Source organism: Nilaparvata lugens, chromosome 6 (assembly GCF_014356525.2).
Source record: "Nilaparvata lugens isolate BPH chromosome 6, ASM1435652v1, whole genome shotgun sequence".
NCBI classification, from domain to species: Eukaryota; Metazoa; Arthropoda; class Insecta; order Hemiptera; family Delphacidae; genus Nilaparvata; species Nilaparvata lugens.
In genome coordinates, this window is record NC_052509.1 from 11,101,884 (window position 1) to 11,115,934 (window position 14,051).

The 14,051-nt window shown below is 30.6% G+C and overlaps 1 protein-coding gene across 1 annotated transcript; it reads left to right on the forward strand.

Moving 5' to 3' along the window:
• Window positions 1–1,802: 1,802 nt before the first annotated feature.
• On the forward strand, window positions 1,803–14,051 carry LOC111058037 (holotricin-3-like). The gene is made up of 5 exons (XM_039430091.1): window positions 1,803–2,118; window positions 4,227–4,291; window positions 6,345–6,656; window positions 9,208–9,306; window positions 13,276–14,051. The coding sequence occupies exons 2-5, from the start codon at window positions 4,231–4,233 to the stop codon at window positions 13,290–13,292; spliced, it is 489 nt and encodes a 162-aa protein (XP_039286025.1). The 5' UTR covers window positions 1,803–2,118; window positions 4,227–4,230; the 3' UTR covers window positions 13,293–14,051.

A 14,051-nucleotide genomic window follows, 5' to 3' on the forward strand; every position in this document is an offset into this window, starting at 1 on the left:
ATTGCACATATATCTTTCTGTACTAAAGTGCCATAGACACAATGCACTGGAGACTAGAAAATTGTATCCGATTAAATTGCAGACAGAAAAGTGGCGAGACAAATTTGTCATAGTTGCAGTAATAAATGTGGCGCCACCCAATGCATTTCTGAACTGAAATAAATTTTGCACTTCGGAGTGAATAGGTACTATACCAATGAAGGCTACCTATATTGTGAATAATACATTTTGCCACTCGAAATTGAATACCGTACTCTACTGTAGGCTAAATATACATGCTTGAATATCATATTATATAATTTAAAAATAGAATTATATTACCCTTTAAAATTAATAAAATAAGCCGTAAAAGTAGCCCTTAATTTATACATTTCAAGACTATATTATAATTATTATGTGTCTTGAATCTAATAATGCTTAATTCTAATATATTATTTGATCTGCTATGTACTATGTATAATTTATTGCCACATATGAGGTCCATTGTTTATTCTTCATACAAGTTTCATTGTATCTCAAAATGTAGGCCTGATGATTATTTTCGATTTTGAGAACAAAAACTGTAGACTTTATGAATATATTAGATTTTGGAAATAGAAATGTAGGTCTAACGATTGTCTTTGTGTTTTTAAAAATGGATAGATCATTAAAAAATGAATTCTTGATTTTAAAAATAGCAAGACTTGCTGTGTCTTGAGTCTGATGCATGATTGCATGTTTGATTTGCTATTTCATAAATAACTATGATATGAATCTTATTGCATCTCAAAATGTAGTCCTAATGATAATTTTATTTTGAAAATAGATGGACTGTGTTTTTTGTGTATAATGATTGATCCCAGATCCACTCTTCTTTCCAAGTCTACTGATTATTAAAAGACAATAAAAGTTATGAATTACACTTCACTTTACTGCAACACAACTTATTGTTTCAACTCTTCAAGAGTCATTTTCAATAAATGAATTATAAATAACGTACCTTACAAAGTGATCAAAGAAACTAGAACTCATACTAGAATACAAAGAAACATAGGCCTACTATAGTGATACATAGCCTACTACTACATAACATACTTCATACTACATACTAGTGATACAAAGAAACTACAGTTAATTAATTTCTAGGGGTACTACTTGATAGTTCTATTATGAAATAACTAGTACTCATCCTTTTTCCTTTGATGACAAAACAGGCTTTGGGTATTTCAAATAAATATTAGAATAATTCATTCCGACTCTTATGATAAATGGGATCTTAATAACTCGATACCGTTGTCACGTCATCAAATAAAATCATAGGGTACTACTATAAAGAGTAGAGATTCTTTATTGATTCATACAATAAGTACATCATCAAAATGATAGGAAGAGAAAAAATAAGGTAACCTTGTACTATTCCTCTCCCAAATTTAGATAAGGTTTGGGACACATAGTCCGAAATAGGTTAAGATCTTTGTACCGTAGTTGTTCACTTCACAAAATTTTCAGTCCTTAATTATTATAAGCCTCAATTATCTAAAAGATACCGATTAATTGATTGTAGGCCTACTGTCTTCTGTACCTTGATTATTTGTCAATAAAAGACTCGTTTATTGATTGATCCGATACTTAATTTTATTTGCTTCTGGTACTATTATAGTTATTCTATATAATGAAAATAGAGCTCATACAGTCTTCTCCTTCTTCGGAAGAAATACTTCTTTTTCAATCTAATATACTTTTTGCAGCACTCCTACACTATTTGCCCAAACGTAATAGGTCACTCCGGTCAAAATGACTGAAACCAATTCTGTCAAAGACTGGACACCAGACAGAGTGTTTTTCATTTTCTCTCCTTTTCCATTTCTCTGCCACAGTGGCATGACTAACATGATAACCACTGTTTTCCCTCTTTATTTTGTCTGTTACCTCTCAATGTCTCCCTCTTGCTCTATACATCTCCAATTATCATTTAACACTTTATAAAGCGAGCCGGTCACTCAGGGGGTTCCAGTGTTACCTTTGCTCTTGCGACAGTCTGCAGACTTTACCTGGGATATGGTTTACCTTGGATTATGATTTATTTTAGTATCCAGTTGTGAGTTGTTAGTGTAGTGTATTGTGATTTTCAGGATGAAGGTGAGTCATTTTATTCATCTATATTCATTCATTTATTGAATTAATTCAGGATTTTATCGGCAGAGAAATCCTTTTGAATGTTCTGCCTTGCCATATTTTATTTATTTATTAGCAGATACAATCACAAATCATAATATCAGATAAAACTACTATAATTATGAATATCATGCTGTATTCTGTGATAATTTATGTACAGTATCAAATAATTTTCTATTTTGACAAAAAAACACAACTCAGTGAAATAAAGATATACTTCTACACAGTTAGTTCCTGTCAAAATAAAAATACTACCTGCCAAATTATTCTCAATTTTTATGCAAGTAAGAGGTCAGTGAAAAAAAACGTTTTTAATGCTATACTCACACACACACTCACACTCAAATCTGTTTGTGCAAAAAAGGTAAAAAAAGTATTATAAATAGAATAGGAATCAGATAATTACAGAGAAATAACTCTCAATAGTTTCAGGCAGACATCCAGAGAGCCATTTTTTTCAAAAAGTATTTTGCTCTTAATATTTCTTACATAATCAGGTAGATAGTTGGAAAATTTTGGCCCCAAAAAGACAAAGGATTTCTGAAAAAAGTGTTATACACCCTGGGGTGTCTAGCTAAATTTTTAACTACTCTTCCAGTTCTGTATATATTATCATTCTCGAACATTTGCCGACTTTGATTGCCTGATAACATGTAAAAGGATGATAAGACTTTGAAAACATATTATTTATAGCGCAATGGCAAACAATTGAAAATTGAATAAATACACACATATGTTGTCAAATTCAACACAGTTTTATTCGGTATACGACCATGGTTTCGTGACCACGCCGGTCACATTTTCAAGTTGACTAAAGCTAAAAGGTTGATTATTCATTTATGGAACGGTTCTACAATATGGTCAATGACTCAGTCGAAATATTGAAAGATAGGAAAAGAGTGTTCGATCCTGCTCACACCCTTCATACACCGTAATATGGCTTTTTGAAGCACAATTAGAGGTGCTAGATGGGTTTTGTAGGTGGATCCTCAGCAACTAATGCCATAACTCAATTTGGAATCCACCAGAGCAAAATAGAGTTGCCTGAGCACAACTGGAGGAATGAATTTTCTAAGGTGGTAGGATTTTTTAAGAAGATGGCGAAGATAATTTTTCAATTTACATATCCGTGTATTACCATATCCAATGTCATTTCCTATCCACACTCAACTTTATATCATTTATTGAATGATTATTGGGTAATTTATTTCATGCATTATTCATTTACTGAATATGAAATTAAGTCAATCTAACTTTATAATTGGTGCGTTGCTCTACGTTATTCAGCTATTATTTATGGCAAATCTATAGATATTCATCTCCCAATCCATTTATTGAATTCAATGATTGTCAGTTAATCTATTTCTGGTTTTATTCATTTCAGCTACTCAATGGAATTCAGTTGATATATTTGTGTGATGCTTCATTTATGTTATTCAGCTACCGTATTTATTTATGTGAGATGGATTATACATTTGTCCTCCTATCCATTCATAATTTATTCAGGTGGAACTAATGATATCAATGATTTTATCAATTATTCAAATCGTTGTTATGATATGTGATCATGTCAATCAAGTTGATGTGTGTTTCATAGAGGTATTTGATCCACCCTCTTCAATATACTCTTCAATAAATAAATCAATCAATTTTCCATTGACTAAACTGAGTCTTGATGTAATAAACTGTTTTTGTTATAAATGGAAAATTGTTTCCAATATTTGAAGAGAATCATCCAAATAAAAATAAAAATTCAAGTTGATGTAAAAAATTTTAAAAAAGTTCGAAATTCAATGGCTGGTTAAGATAAGATATATTTATTGATAATTGTTACAAGGCAAAATTCATATGGTAAAAATATGGTAAAATTCACAAAAATTGACAATAAAATTAAATCAAACTTAAGAGATGAATAATTATTTAAAAGTTCTTGTTGCTGGTTGACATGGATGAAATAAAAATATCTACAATCATAGAACAATAGAATGTACGCACCAGTTTGAACAGTTGCAGTACAATTGATCAAATAGGCCTATGGATGAATCTCTATTGATAATCTTTCTATTTTCCAGGTTTATGCAACATCTATTTTGCGTTCTCCTGATATATTATTTGGATTTGGCTGATTCAGGGAAATGTAAGTACAAACACCAAGAATAATAGTAGGCCTACATGAATGGATTATTGGTTTATTTTTCCAGTGGGTGGAACAAATCGCTCATCACCATTACTATAAAGCTTATTATCAGTGGAATTATTTCATATAAACATAATATTGTTCACGGTATTGGGACCAACATTTAATTTTACAATAGGAATTCACAGAGACTTACACTGATGACTAGATATATAAAACACAGAAGAAATCATTCCTGGAGAAGGAAAAACAAGAATATCCTATATTTATTTACACTGTTTCTATTTAATTTATTATAAATTTCCATGCATGGTATAGGCTCACTGATAATGATGTAGGCAATTATCTAATTTTTCAGATATTTTTCTGTATAATTGAAAAATTGATTTCCCTACAACTTCATGTTTTAAAAAAAACTTGAGTGAGATTAAAGACCTTTAACTATATAAAAATTTATACATTTTATTTCTGGCACACAGTGTTTGATCTCAATATACATTAATATTTCTCATAATGAATTTTTTGTTAATAATTAATTGAAATAATCAATATTATTCTTGCAACTTTTACAAACAGTAGCCTACTCACGGTCTTCGCTTGTTTGACGGACGCGTTTCGTGGCACTGATACACATCTTCGGCGAAAAAAAGAAGTAGCTGAGGATATAAGGCTGGGTAGCAGCTATAAGTTATTCGTATCAAAGATAATTAGGACACTGGTAGAGGCTTGTCCTTATACCATTGAGGAGTGTTTTAGAACATTCATGTGACTCCATTCTAAAAATGACATGTTGTATGCCACTTGAGCACTGCTCAGAATTTGTGGCTTCACACAACAAAAATATAATAAATAATATCAAAAGCTAGGTACTCCTTTTACGCTGATGATGTGGCTCAGTGCCACGAAACTCGTCCGTCAATCAAGAAAACCATGAGTACTGTTGAAAAAGTGCAAGAATAATATTATGAATAATTTGAATTGAATATTAACAAGATATTAATATCAACAGTTCAAGTAGGATGAAGAAAGAATAAGGAATTTAATTTATTTCAATCATTATTCTCTCCACATGACAGAGATGAAGATGATATGATTTTCATCAGATTATAAGTTAAAATCCTCTCATTCCTCTTGAATAATTTTTATGAAATATTTATTTCATTGACAATTACAAATCATAATTATAATAAATATAATATGATTGGGAGAAGATAATAGGCATAGCCCAAAACTGTCTTCTCCCAAATTTATACAAATAAAAGTTTCAAAAAAGAATAAGGTTAAGATTTCACTTCAAAAAGTCCAATTTCCACTTCAAAACTAATGACTAAACTAAAAATTTTGATATTTAAAAATTGTTTAAAAACAAAAATATTCCACTCAAATCTCTACAAATAGGAAATTTTTGAGTAATTTTGCAAAATTTTGAGCCAGAAAAGAAACACAACTTCACTGAAATATGCTTCTAATTGAAAGAATAAGACGTTGATATTGTCAATACCACTTTTATATTTATACAGAAATTAATTCATAATACAGAACCAGGTTTCATGGTAATACCATAAAGAAAAAATTGCTATTAATGTTACGGTATGCTATTGATAGCATAAGTAGTGATATCCCATGATATAGGGCGTTTATGTCGCAACTTTTACTGTTATCTCAAGACAATAGTTCATGTAATTCTTTCTCGTGAAGCAGTGTGACACTGGTAGTCTCTCATATAATTGTGCCGTTCATACACTCTCACCCCAACAAAACAGTAAAATTCGACAATAATCGACAGTAATCGCCTTGTACAAGTTGCGACATGAACGCCCTATACCATGGGATATCTACTTACGCTATTGTTTCTCTATGGTAATACCTACCACATCTTTAGTTGAACTCATATCATACAATCAAATTATTTAATATCCTCACAATGATTATTTTGAATAATATTCTCTTTGAATTAATATTCTTTTTATGCTCTTCTCTATTCTGTATTATTCTTTCCTCATCCCAATCTTCTCAAATTATTATTCTAAATCCATTTTTTTTTGTAACCCAGATCCATCCCTCACGAGCCGGGGTTGGTATTCATCCCCAGTCGCTAGCCACGGTTACGGAGGTTATGGAGGTCATGGGGGCGGTCACGGAGGCGGTCACGGGGGCGGCTACGGTGGTCACGGAGGCGGAGGTCACGGAGGCGGTCATGGTGGAGGTCACGGAGGCGGTCACGGAGTTCATGGAGGTCACGGGGGTGGAGGTCATGGGGGCGGTGGTCACGGAGGCGGTGGTTATGGTGGATATCCCACCATTATTAAGATAATCACGTTCGGTGGTTATGGAGGCGGTCACGGGGGTGGTCATGGCGGAGGCGGTGAGTGAATTTATTTATTTAGAAATTATATATTATTTATTTATTTGTTCAAGTACATATATATTAGTCTATAGTGAGGTCCACGTTATAATGGCAGTGTAGGAAGATAGGAGAAAAGGTTGCCAGATCTCAGCCTTGCCACCCAAACAGCTGATACTGGTATATCTGATGAATTTAACTGTTCATTATTGTTGAAAATGGTTAATCATATTTTATTTGTCAAGAGAATATATTCTTTAAAGATGTAATGATAAATTTCATGATTGATATTAAATATTTTGTCAATTGGTTGAATTTCTACATTGATGATAAACGATGTGGCAACATCGCAATGCGTGGAAGAGATAGCGCCATTTCCTTTGTTGAACGATAGACAAGGATAGCAACACCATTGCAAATCACACACTGCCATTATAACGTGGACCTCACTATAGTATATTAGTCTAGTTACACACTCATCGACTTTTGGACGTACGATTTTTGCCGTCCTTATAGTCTAGATCAACAGATTAAGTTTGTCAAGTTCCATTTATTCTAGTAGAATTCATGAGGACGTCAAAAATTCGTATGTAAAAAAATCGATGTGGGTGTAACTGGCTTAAGGGTCAAGCCACATGAAACGTTTTTTCAGGAGCTCTTTCACTGGCGGTAGAGGAATTGGCAGGGCAGGAAGCTCTCTGATTGGCTGATTGGTTTGGCATTCGAGAATCAGCTGATAATCAGCCAATCGGAGAGCTCCTTGCTCTGCCGACTCACCGCCGTTAGTGCAAAAACGCTTGATAGACGCTTCATGTGGCTTGGCCCCTATTCTGGATGCTCTTATTGCCAGGCTTTGTTGCCAAATTGTTTATAGACTAGGCTAATTTGTAGAAATATGATGCACTATCCGTATATTTTATCTCAATTTATGATCATTCATTTTTAAATCATTGGAAGATATATTTCCTTGATGATTATAATGTAATCATCAATAAGATATATCTTTCAATGATTCAAAAAATCAATTATTATATTTTTGTGTAGTTGAGAAGTTGATATTGTAGTAATTATTCATATTAAATAAAAATACTAAGAAATTGTCAAAAACCACAGATTTATTGATAGTTAGAAAGACCGGTTTCGGTTGTTACACTATTCTCAATCTGAGTTCATCAGAGATTGACAATGTTGTAACAACCGAAACCGGTCTTTCTAACTGTCAATAAATCTCTGGTTTCGACAATTTCCTAGTCTTTTTATCTAATATGAATAATAACCACAATATAAACTTCTCAACTACACAAAAAATATAATAATTGTTTTTTGAATCATTGAAAGATATATCTTATTATTAATTATTATATATTCAAGATAGGATTAATCATTATTGAAAAGAATTAACAATAAATAGCTGATCAGATCTACAGGGATAACTTGATTCATAGCTATCTTGTATAGAAGGCGGTGGAAAAGAAACAGTGGCAATATTGCCTTACTAACATTTCTACTGACCTTTATAACGTGAGTATTACTAGGCCAATATAGAATACTACAACTGTTGAACTGTATCATACTATCATATCACAAAAACATGATACAGTTAACATCATTATTTGTTCTTAAATTTTATGTATTGAGGGCTAGGTACTTATTTTTATTCATAAAATAGTATCATAGTATCAGTTTTGAAAAGTTTTTAATATAAAATAACATATTATGGACACAAATCAAAACAACTAGTTTCAATGTTTCACATCATCTTCAGGTTTTAAAAATAAATTTGAAGATGATGTGAAGCATTGGAACTAGTTGTTCAAATTTGTATTTATAATCTGTTATTTTATATTAAAAACTTTTCAAAAAAATGGCGGTAGTATGATACTATTTCATGAATCATTATTTGTGTTCATTTGTTCCCATTCAAATTCCTACCTTGGTCATTGATGAATTTATAAAATTTACACTATGAACAGATATTAAGGTGTAATAAAAGAGAAGTTGCTGGTTATACATAATTCCACATAATTATATGAAATATATTCTTCTATCTAAATATATCTTCCATTTCACCTCAATTAAAATGTAGGTATTCTTTATTAATTTTTTTCTCTTTTAGGACGTGGAGGTATCTGAATATCTTCTATTTCACCTCAATTGAAATTTATCCTTTATTTTATTTTGTTCTTTTTTAGGACGTAGAGGTATCTAAATATCTTTTATTTCCCCTCAATTGAAATTTATTCTTTATTATTTTTTTTCTCTTTTAGGACGTGGAGGTATCTAAATATCTTCTATTTCCCCTTAATTGAAATTTATTCTTTATTATTTTTTTTTCTCTTTTAGGACGTGGAGGTATATAAATATCTTCTATTTCACCTCAATTAAAATTTATTCTTTATTATTTTTTTTCTCTTTTAGGGCGTGGAGGCATCTAAATATCTTCTATTTTACCTCAATTAAAATTTATTCTTTATTATATTTTGTTCTCTTTTAGGAAGTGGAGGTATCTAAATATCTTCTATTTCACCTCTATTAAAATATTTATTCCTTATTAATCTTTTTTCTCTTTTAGGACATGGAGGAGGTGGAGGCACCTACGTCATCACGGGAGGAGGAGGTGGAGGAGGTCACGGAGGAGGAGGTGGTCATGGAGGAGGAGGAGGAGGTCATGGTGAGTCAGATAATAAATAATTTGAGAAAACCGTATTTTTCATTTGTGGTAGTCTGATTGTATAACTTGTTAATCCTATTCTAATTCTCATAATAATATCAATTGCACCATTCAGTAATCAAATCAAGTTTTATTCTATGACATCACTCTTACTCAACGAATTCCATTGCACAGTTTATATTGAAGGTTATTGAACAATTGAACATGATACTGTTTGCTTAAGAAAATTCTTGTCTGCAAGCAGGAGTGAAATACATCCAGAACGAACTCAATTACCCACGCACAAGCCTAATAGCTTATGTGGACATCATCCTCAGTATTAATTACAAATGCTCATAAAATAAACTTAAAGAAAATAGCTATCTAAATCAAGTTCATTATTAAATTAAGTTGGGGTGACTACTTTATGTTCGGAACTTCTATATGATAGAATATTTAAATGCTGAAGGCTGATGAAGCTCCTCATCAGAAGTGAAATGCATACTGTACTCCAATTCACCAAAAAAGTAGTGTTTTAAAAGATTCACGAATTTTACACAGTGTCAAAGCTAGGATATTCTAAATTGATAATGGAAGAGTCCAGCCACCATCAAGACGCCATATGAATTCATTTTACTTCAATGAAATTGATTGTAATGATAAAATTATTATAGGATCACACTTGCTGACGAGTAGAATTCAAGCTTCTATTAAATAATTTCTGTTCATCTCACAAAATCATATCAAGATGAGAATACTGTATTCTATTACATGGAATTACCTAAAGAAGTCACAAAATTCTGATCACTTGATTATTTTGAAAAATAACTTTTTCACATTATTCATTGAATATTAATTGGTTTAAAGTTCTAGTATAGATTATTTCTTGATTATATTTCATTATTAATTTGGAGTGATTCAGTGAAGGCAATTAATAGCTCCATATTAAAATATCATTTAAGTAGAATTTTGAAGAAGGCAACCTTCTATATTATCTTTACAGATATATAACAAATTGAATGAATAGTCCCACTAGCATTTCATGGTCTTGGGACTTGTGTTTTTTCCATTTCTATAGTTATTGTCCTGTCTGATTTGTGGAATGACACAAATATGTAGCCTATGTTTAATATGTAGCCTACATATAGCTTACCTTCCAAGCTGAGAGTTCACTTCATAGATATTTGTATAGCTTGGTATTAAAGAATCAAACGATTAAGCCTAATCCATTTATTCAGATCATTATGGCGGAATAGGCTACAGTACATTTATATTATGTACAATAGAACAATACTTATTGTAGGTTGAGAAGGTATAAATATATTTAGAGAATATCATAAGCTTAGATCTAGATGAAGTTCAAGGAAACATAGATTAAGCCAAAGAACTTGAACCATAGAAAAACAAAACAACTTAAGAAATGAATAGATAATAAATAAATAAGAAATAACATTCCATTCTTGTAACTATCAAGAGTGTCAGACATTTATAAATATGCGTATTTCTATTTAATTTCAAAGTGAACAACACACTTTATTTGAGTTTTTTCATTTCAAAGTTACATGAAAATACCATTAGTGAAAGCAAGATGGTCAACCAACAACGATTTTTAAAATACATAATAAAAACATTGAATACAGAATACATAAATGTAATACATAATACAAACACTTTACTTGAAATTTCTTTTCAAAGAAGAATTATTCAACAATCAGTATTTTAAAGCAAACATGATGATAAAAAACAAAACAGTTGAAATTTTTTATGAATGTGATGAAACTCAAATAGTCAAATAAGGTACGGTACCCATAAGTGATGACTAAGATTCCCAAGGACTCCTAGACTCCTAAGATTCTTAAGATTTCTAACTGACCTAAGTACGTGTATTATAGTAATTATTTTCTTATCTCTTATTCTTTCAAATTTAATTTATTGATACAGAAAATGATAATTCAACAATTGCATTGGATAGATTAAAGTCAAATACGGTAAGTGCAATGTGCATTTGAAATTGCTGTACAAATTGATAAACGCAGTTGAATTTGCAAAAGTAATCGCTGTTCATTGCAAAAGCCCATCATAGAAAAATGGAAACCATAAAGTAAGCTTGCCCAGGCTTGCTCCAATTATACATTAGACACACCCCAATTGCGCAGCCACAATAATTACATAATATTTTTCATACCTTGATTTGTTCTAGTACTCTTGTGTCGATCCACTCAAAGAGATTAATTGCATCCACTGACAATTTTCTTTTGAACAAACAGTTGTACAATACTGCTACTGGAAAATTAGAATAATATTTTATTTGTCTATTTTCTTGACAACAATCACTTTTGTAAAATACAGCAGATTAAAATTGCATCATTTTATTCTTGTCATGCCTTCATTTTGCGGTACTGTAGCCTAAATTTATGCACAGTAAAATTTGTACAAATTGGATGTAGATGAAAATAGGAAGAATTGCAAGTTGCATAATTTCTTCAGGCATATTTCCGTCTCAATTCGTCTATATAATAACAAATTTCTGTGTAGAAAAAATAGTCGTTTTTGATAATGAAGATGGAGCAATATATAGTCTTTGTTGAGTACAGTACCGGTAGGCTACTATTTCTTAAACATTTATTCCTGTCTGTCTAGTCAGTGTAAATTGTCTAGTCTGTCTATTTGAAATACTATAATGTTAATTTATCACTGAACATCATAGTTCACCCAGTTTAACGAATTTCAAATGCAATGTAAATTCATAGTAATAATTATTATATTGAGAGAAACCAAATTAGTTGATCTCATAATAGAATTCATAACATTAGATTAAAACAGTCAAAATGCTACATCTTACAAACTATATTCACATTAAAACTATAGAATGAGGCATTCAAGTGATATAGTCTTCATTTTATCCAGAGTCAATAATATTATTTTTGTTCGAATTATCATAATAGATTTTGATTTGATTAAATTTGGATGCTTCAAAACCAAATATAGAAGGAATAATGTGGGATATTTCTTCTATGCTTGGTTTTGAAGCATCTGAATTTGAAAATCTACTCTGTGAAAATGATTAAGGACTGAAAATTTTGTGAAGTGAACAACTACAAGACTTGGCCTATTTCGGACTATGTGTAACCTTATCTAAATTTGGGAGAGGAATAGCACAAGGTTACCTTATTATGTTTTCTCTCCCTATAATTTTGATGATGTACTTATTGTATGAATCAATGAAGAATAGAGTCATCCTTGTATTGGGAGAGGCTTCATTGATTGCTCTCATAATAGAATCATAACACTCTTCTATTCCACTATTCACTATGTCGATGCATAACAATATTATCTATAGTTATTACCAATTGCTTTTTTCATACCATATACAGTTATTTAATTATTTTCTTAGTCTATATTATGTAAATTCATCTATAATTTTGCTGTATTGTAAGTTATTGTATATAAGTGTATAAGCCAGTATATATTGTAATCTACATAAATAAAGTACTCAATCAATCAATCAATCCAATCAATTCATGACAAACTGCAATTGGTTTTGAACTATTAAAATATACAAATTAAACTATATTTCTATTTTTATTTATGTTATAAATATTTAAACGATTGAGTTTCGATATTTTTATTCAAATATCAGACTGTAGTGTCGTCAAAATAGTTCAAGAAGAATTATTCATAACATCAGATTAGAACCGTTGAAATACTACAAATATTATATTCACATAAAAACCACAGCTTTATTAAGTGCAAAATAGTTCAAGAAGAATTCATAACAGAATAAAACAGTTAATATAGGTATTACAAAAACTATATTCACATAAAAACCACAGCCTTATTAAAAAAAGGTGAAGACAAGTGCAAGTCACCAGAGTCAAAGTCAATAATATCGTATTGTTTAGATGCATTATATAGTAGATTATATAAGTGAAATTAGACTACCAAATTTTGATTTTTGTATTCTTATACTTGATATTAAAATTTTTACAGGTGGAGGTTGGTGGTAGAACCTGCTTGAAGTTGGATCTTTCAACTGAATTTGAATTTGGAAAAATTGAGAGAACAGAAGAAATAATAGAGAGGAAGAGGGATTTAAAGACTTGGACTGATTTATTTTTTCAAAAGCTCCTTGATTTATGGAAAATACATTTATAATTATTGTCTTCAGTACTGAGGTCTATTACATTGTAATTGTATTGTCTATTACATTGCATTTACTGTTGTTCCTCTCCCAATAATTGATTATTGAGAATTATATTGTATCAATCAATGTATATTAGTATACAGCAAAGAAATTATATTATTAATTATTGTTCAAATTATATTTTCATTAAAAATGTTTGATATTTCGATCTTATAGCTGATCATCAACAATCGAAGTATATTTTTACAAAATAAATTTCATTAGAAATGTATTACAAGGTGATGACTAATACCAAATGATTGTGATGTAGTATCTCATCTAAGTTGATCTGGTACCATTACCTATCTCATCTCTAGATGCAAATACAATACCAAGAGGGCTTGAAATGAGTGATGATTGTTATTATTGGCTCTTGTAGAGATTAATTGAGGAATATTGGTGTATATGAATTTGCAGTTATTGATCTCCACCTTCTTCGGAAAGTTATAGTATAGATCCCATACCGGTAACTGAAAGTTATGTTTCCACTGTTGTATGCTTGATAATATATCTAAGTAATCTTGTTACCATATTATTTCATTATTATTGTTGATTAATTATAAAATATAAAATTATATGCTGA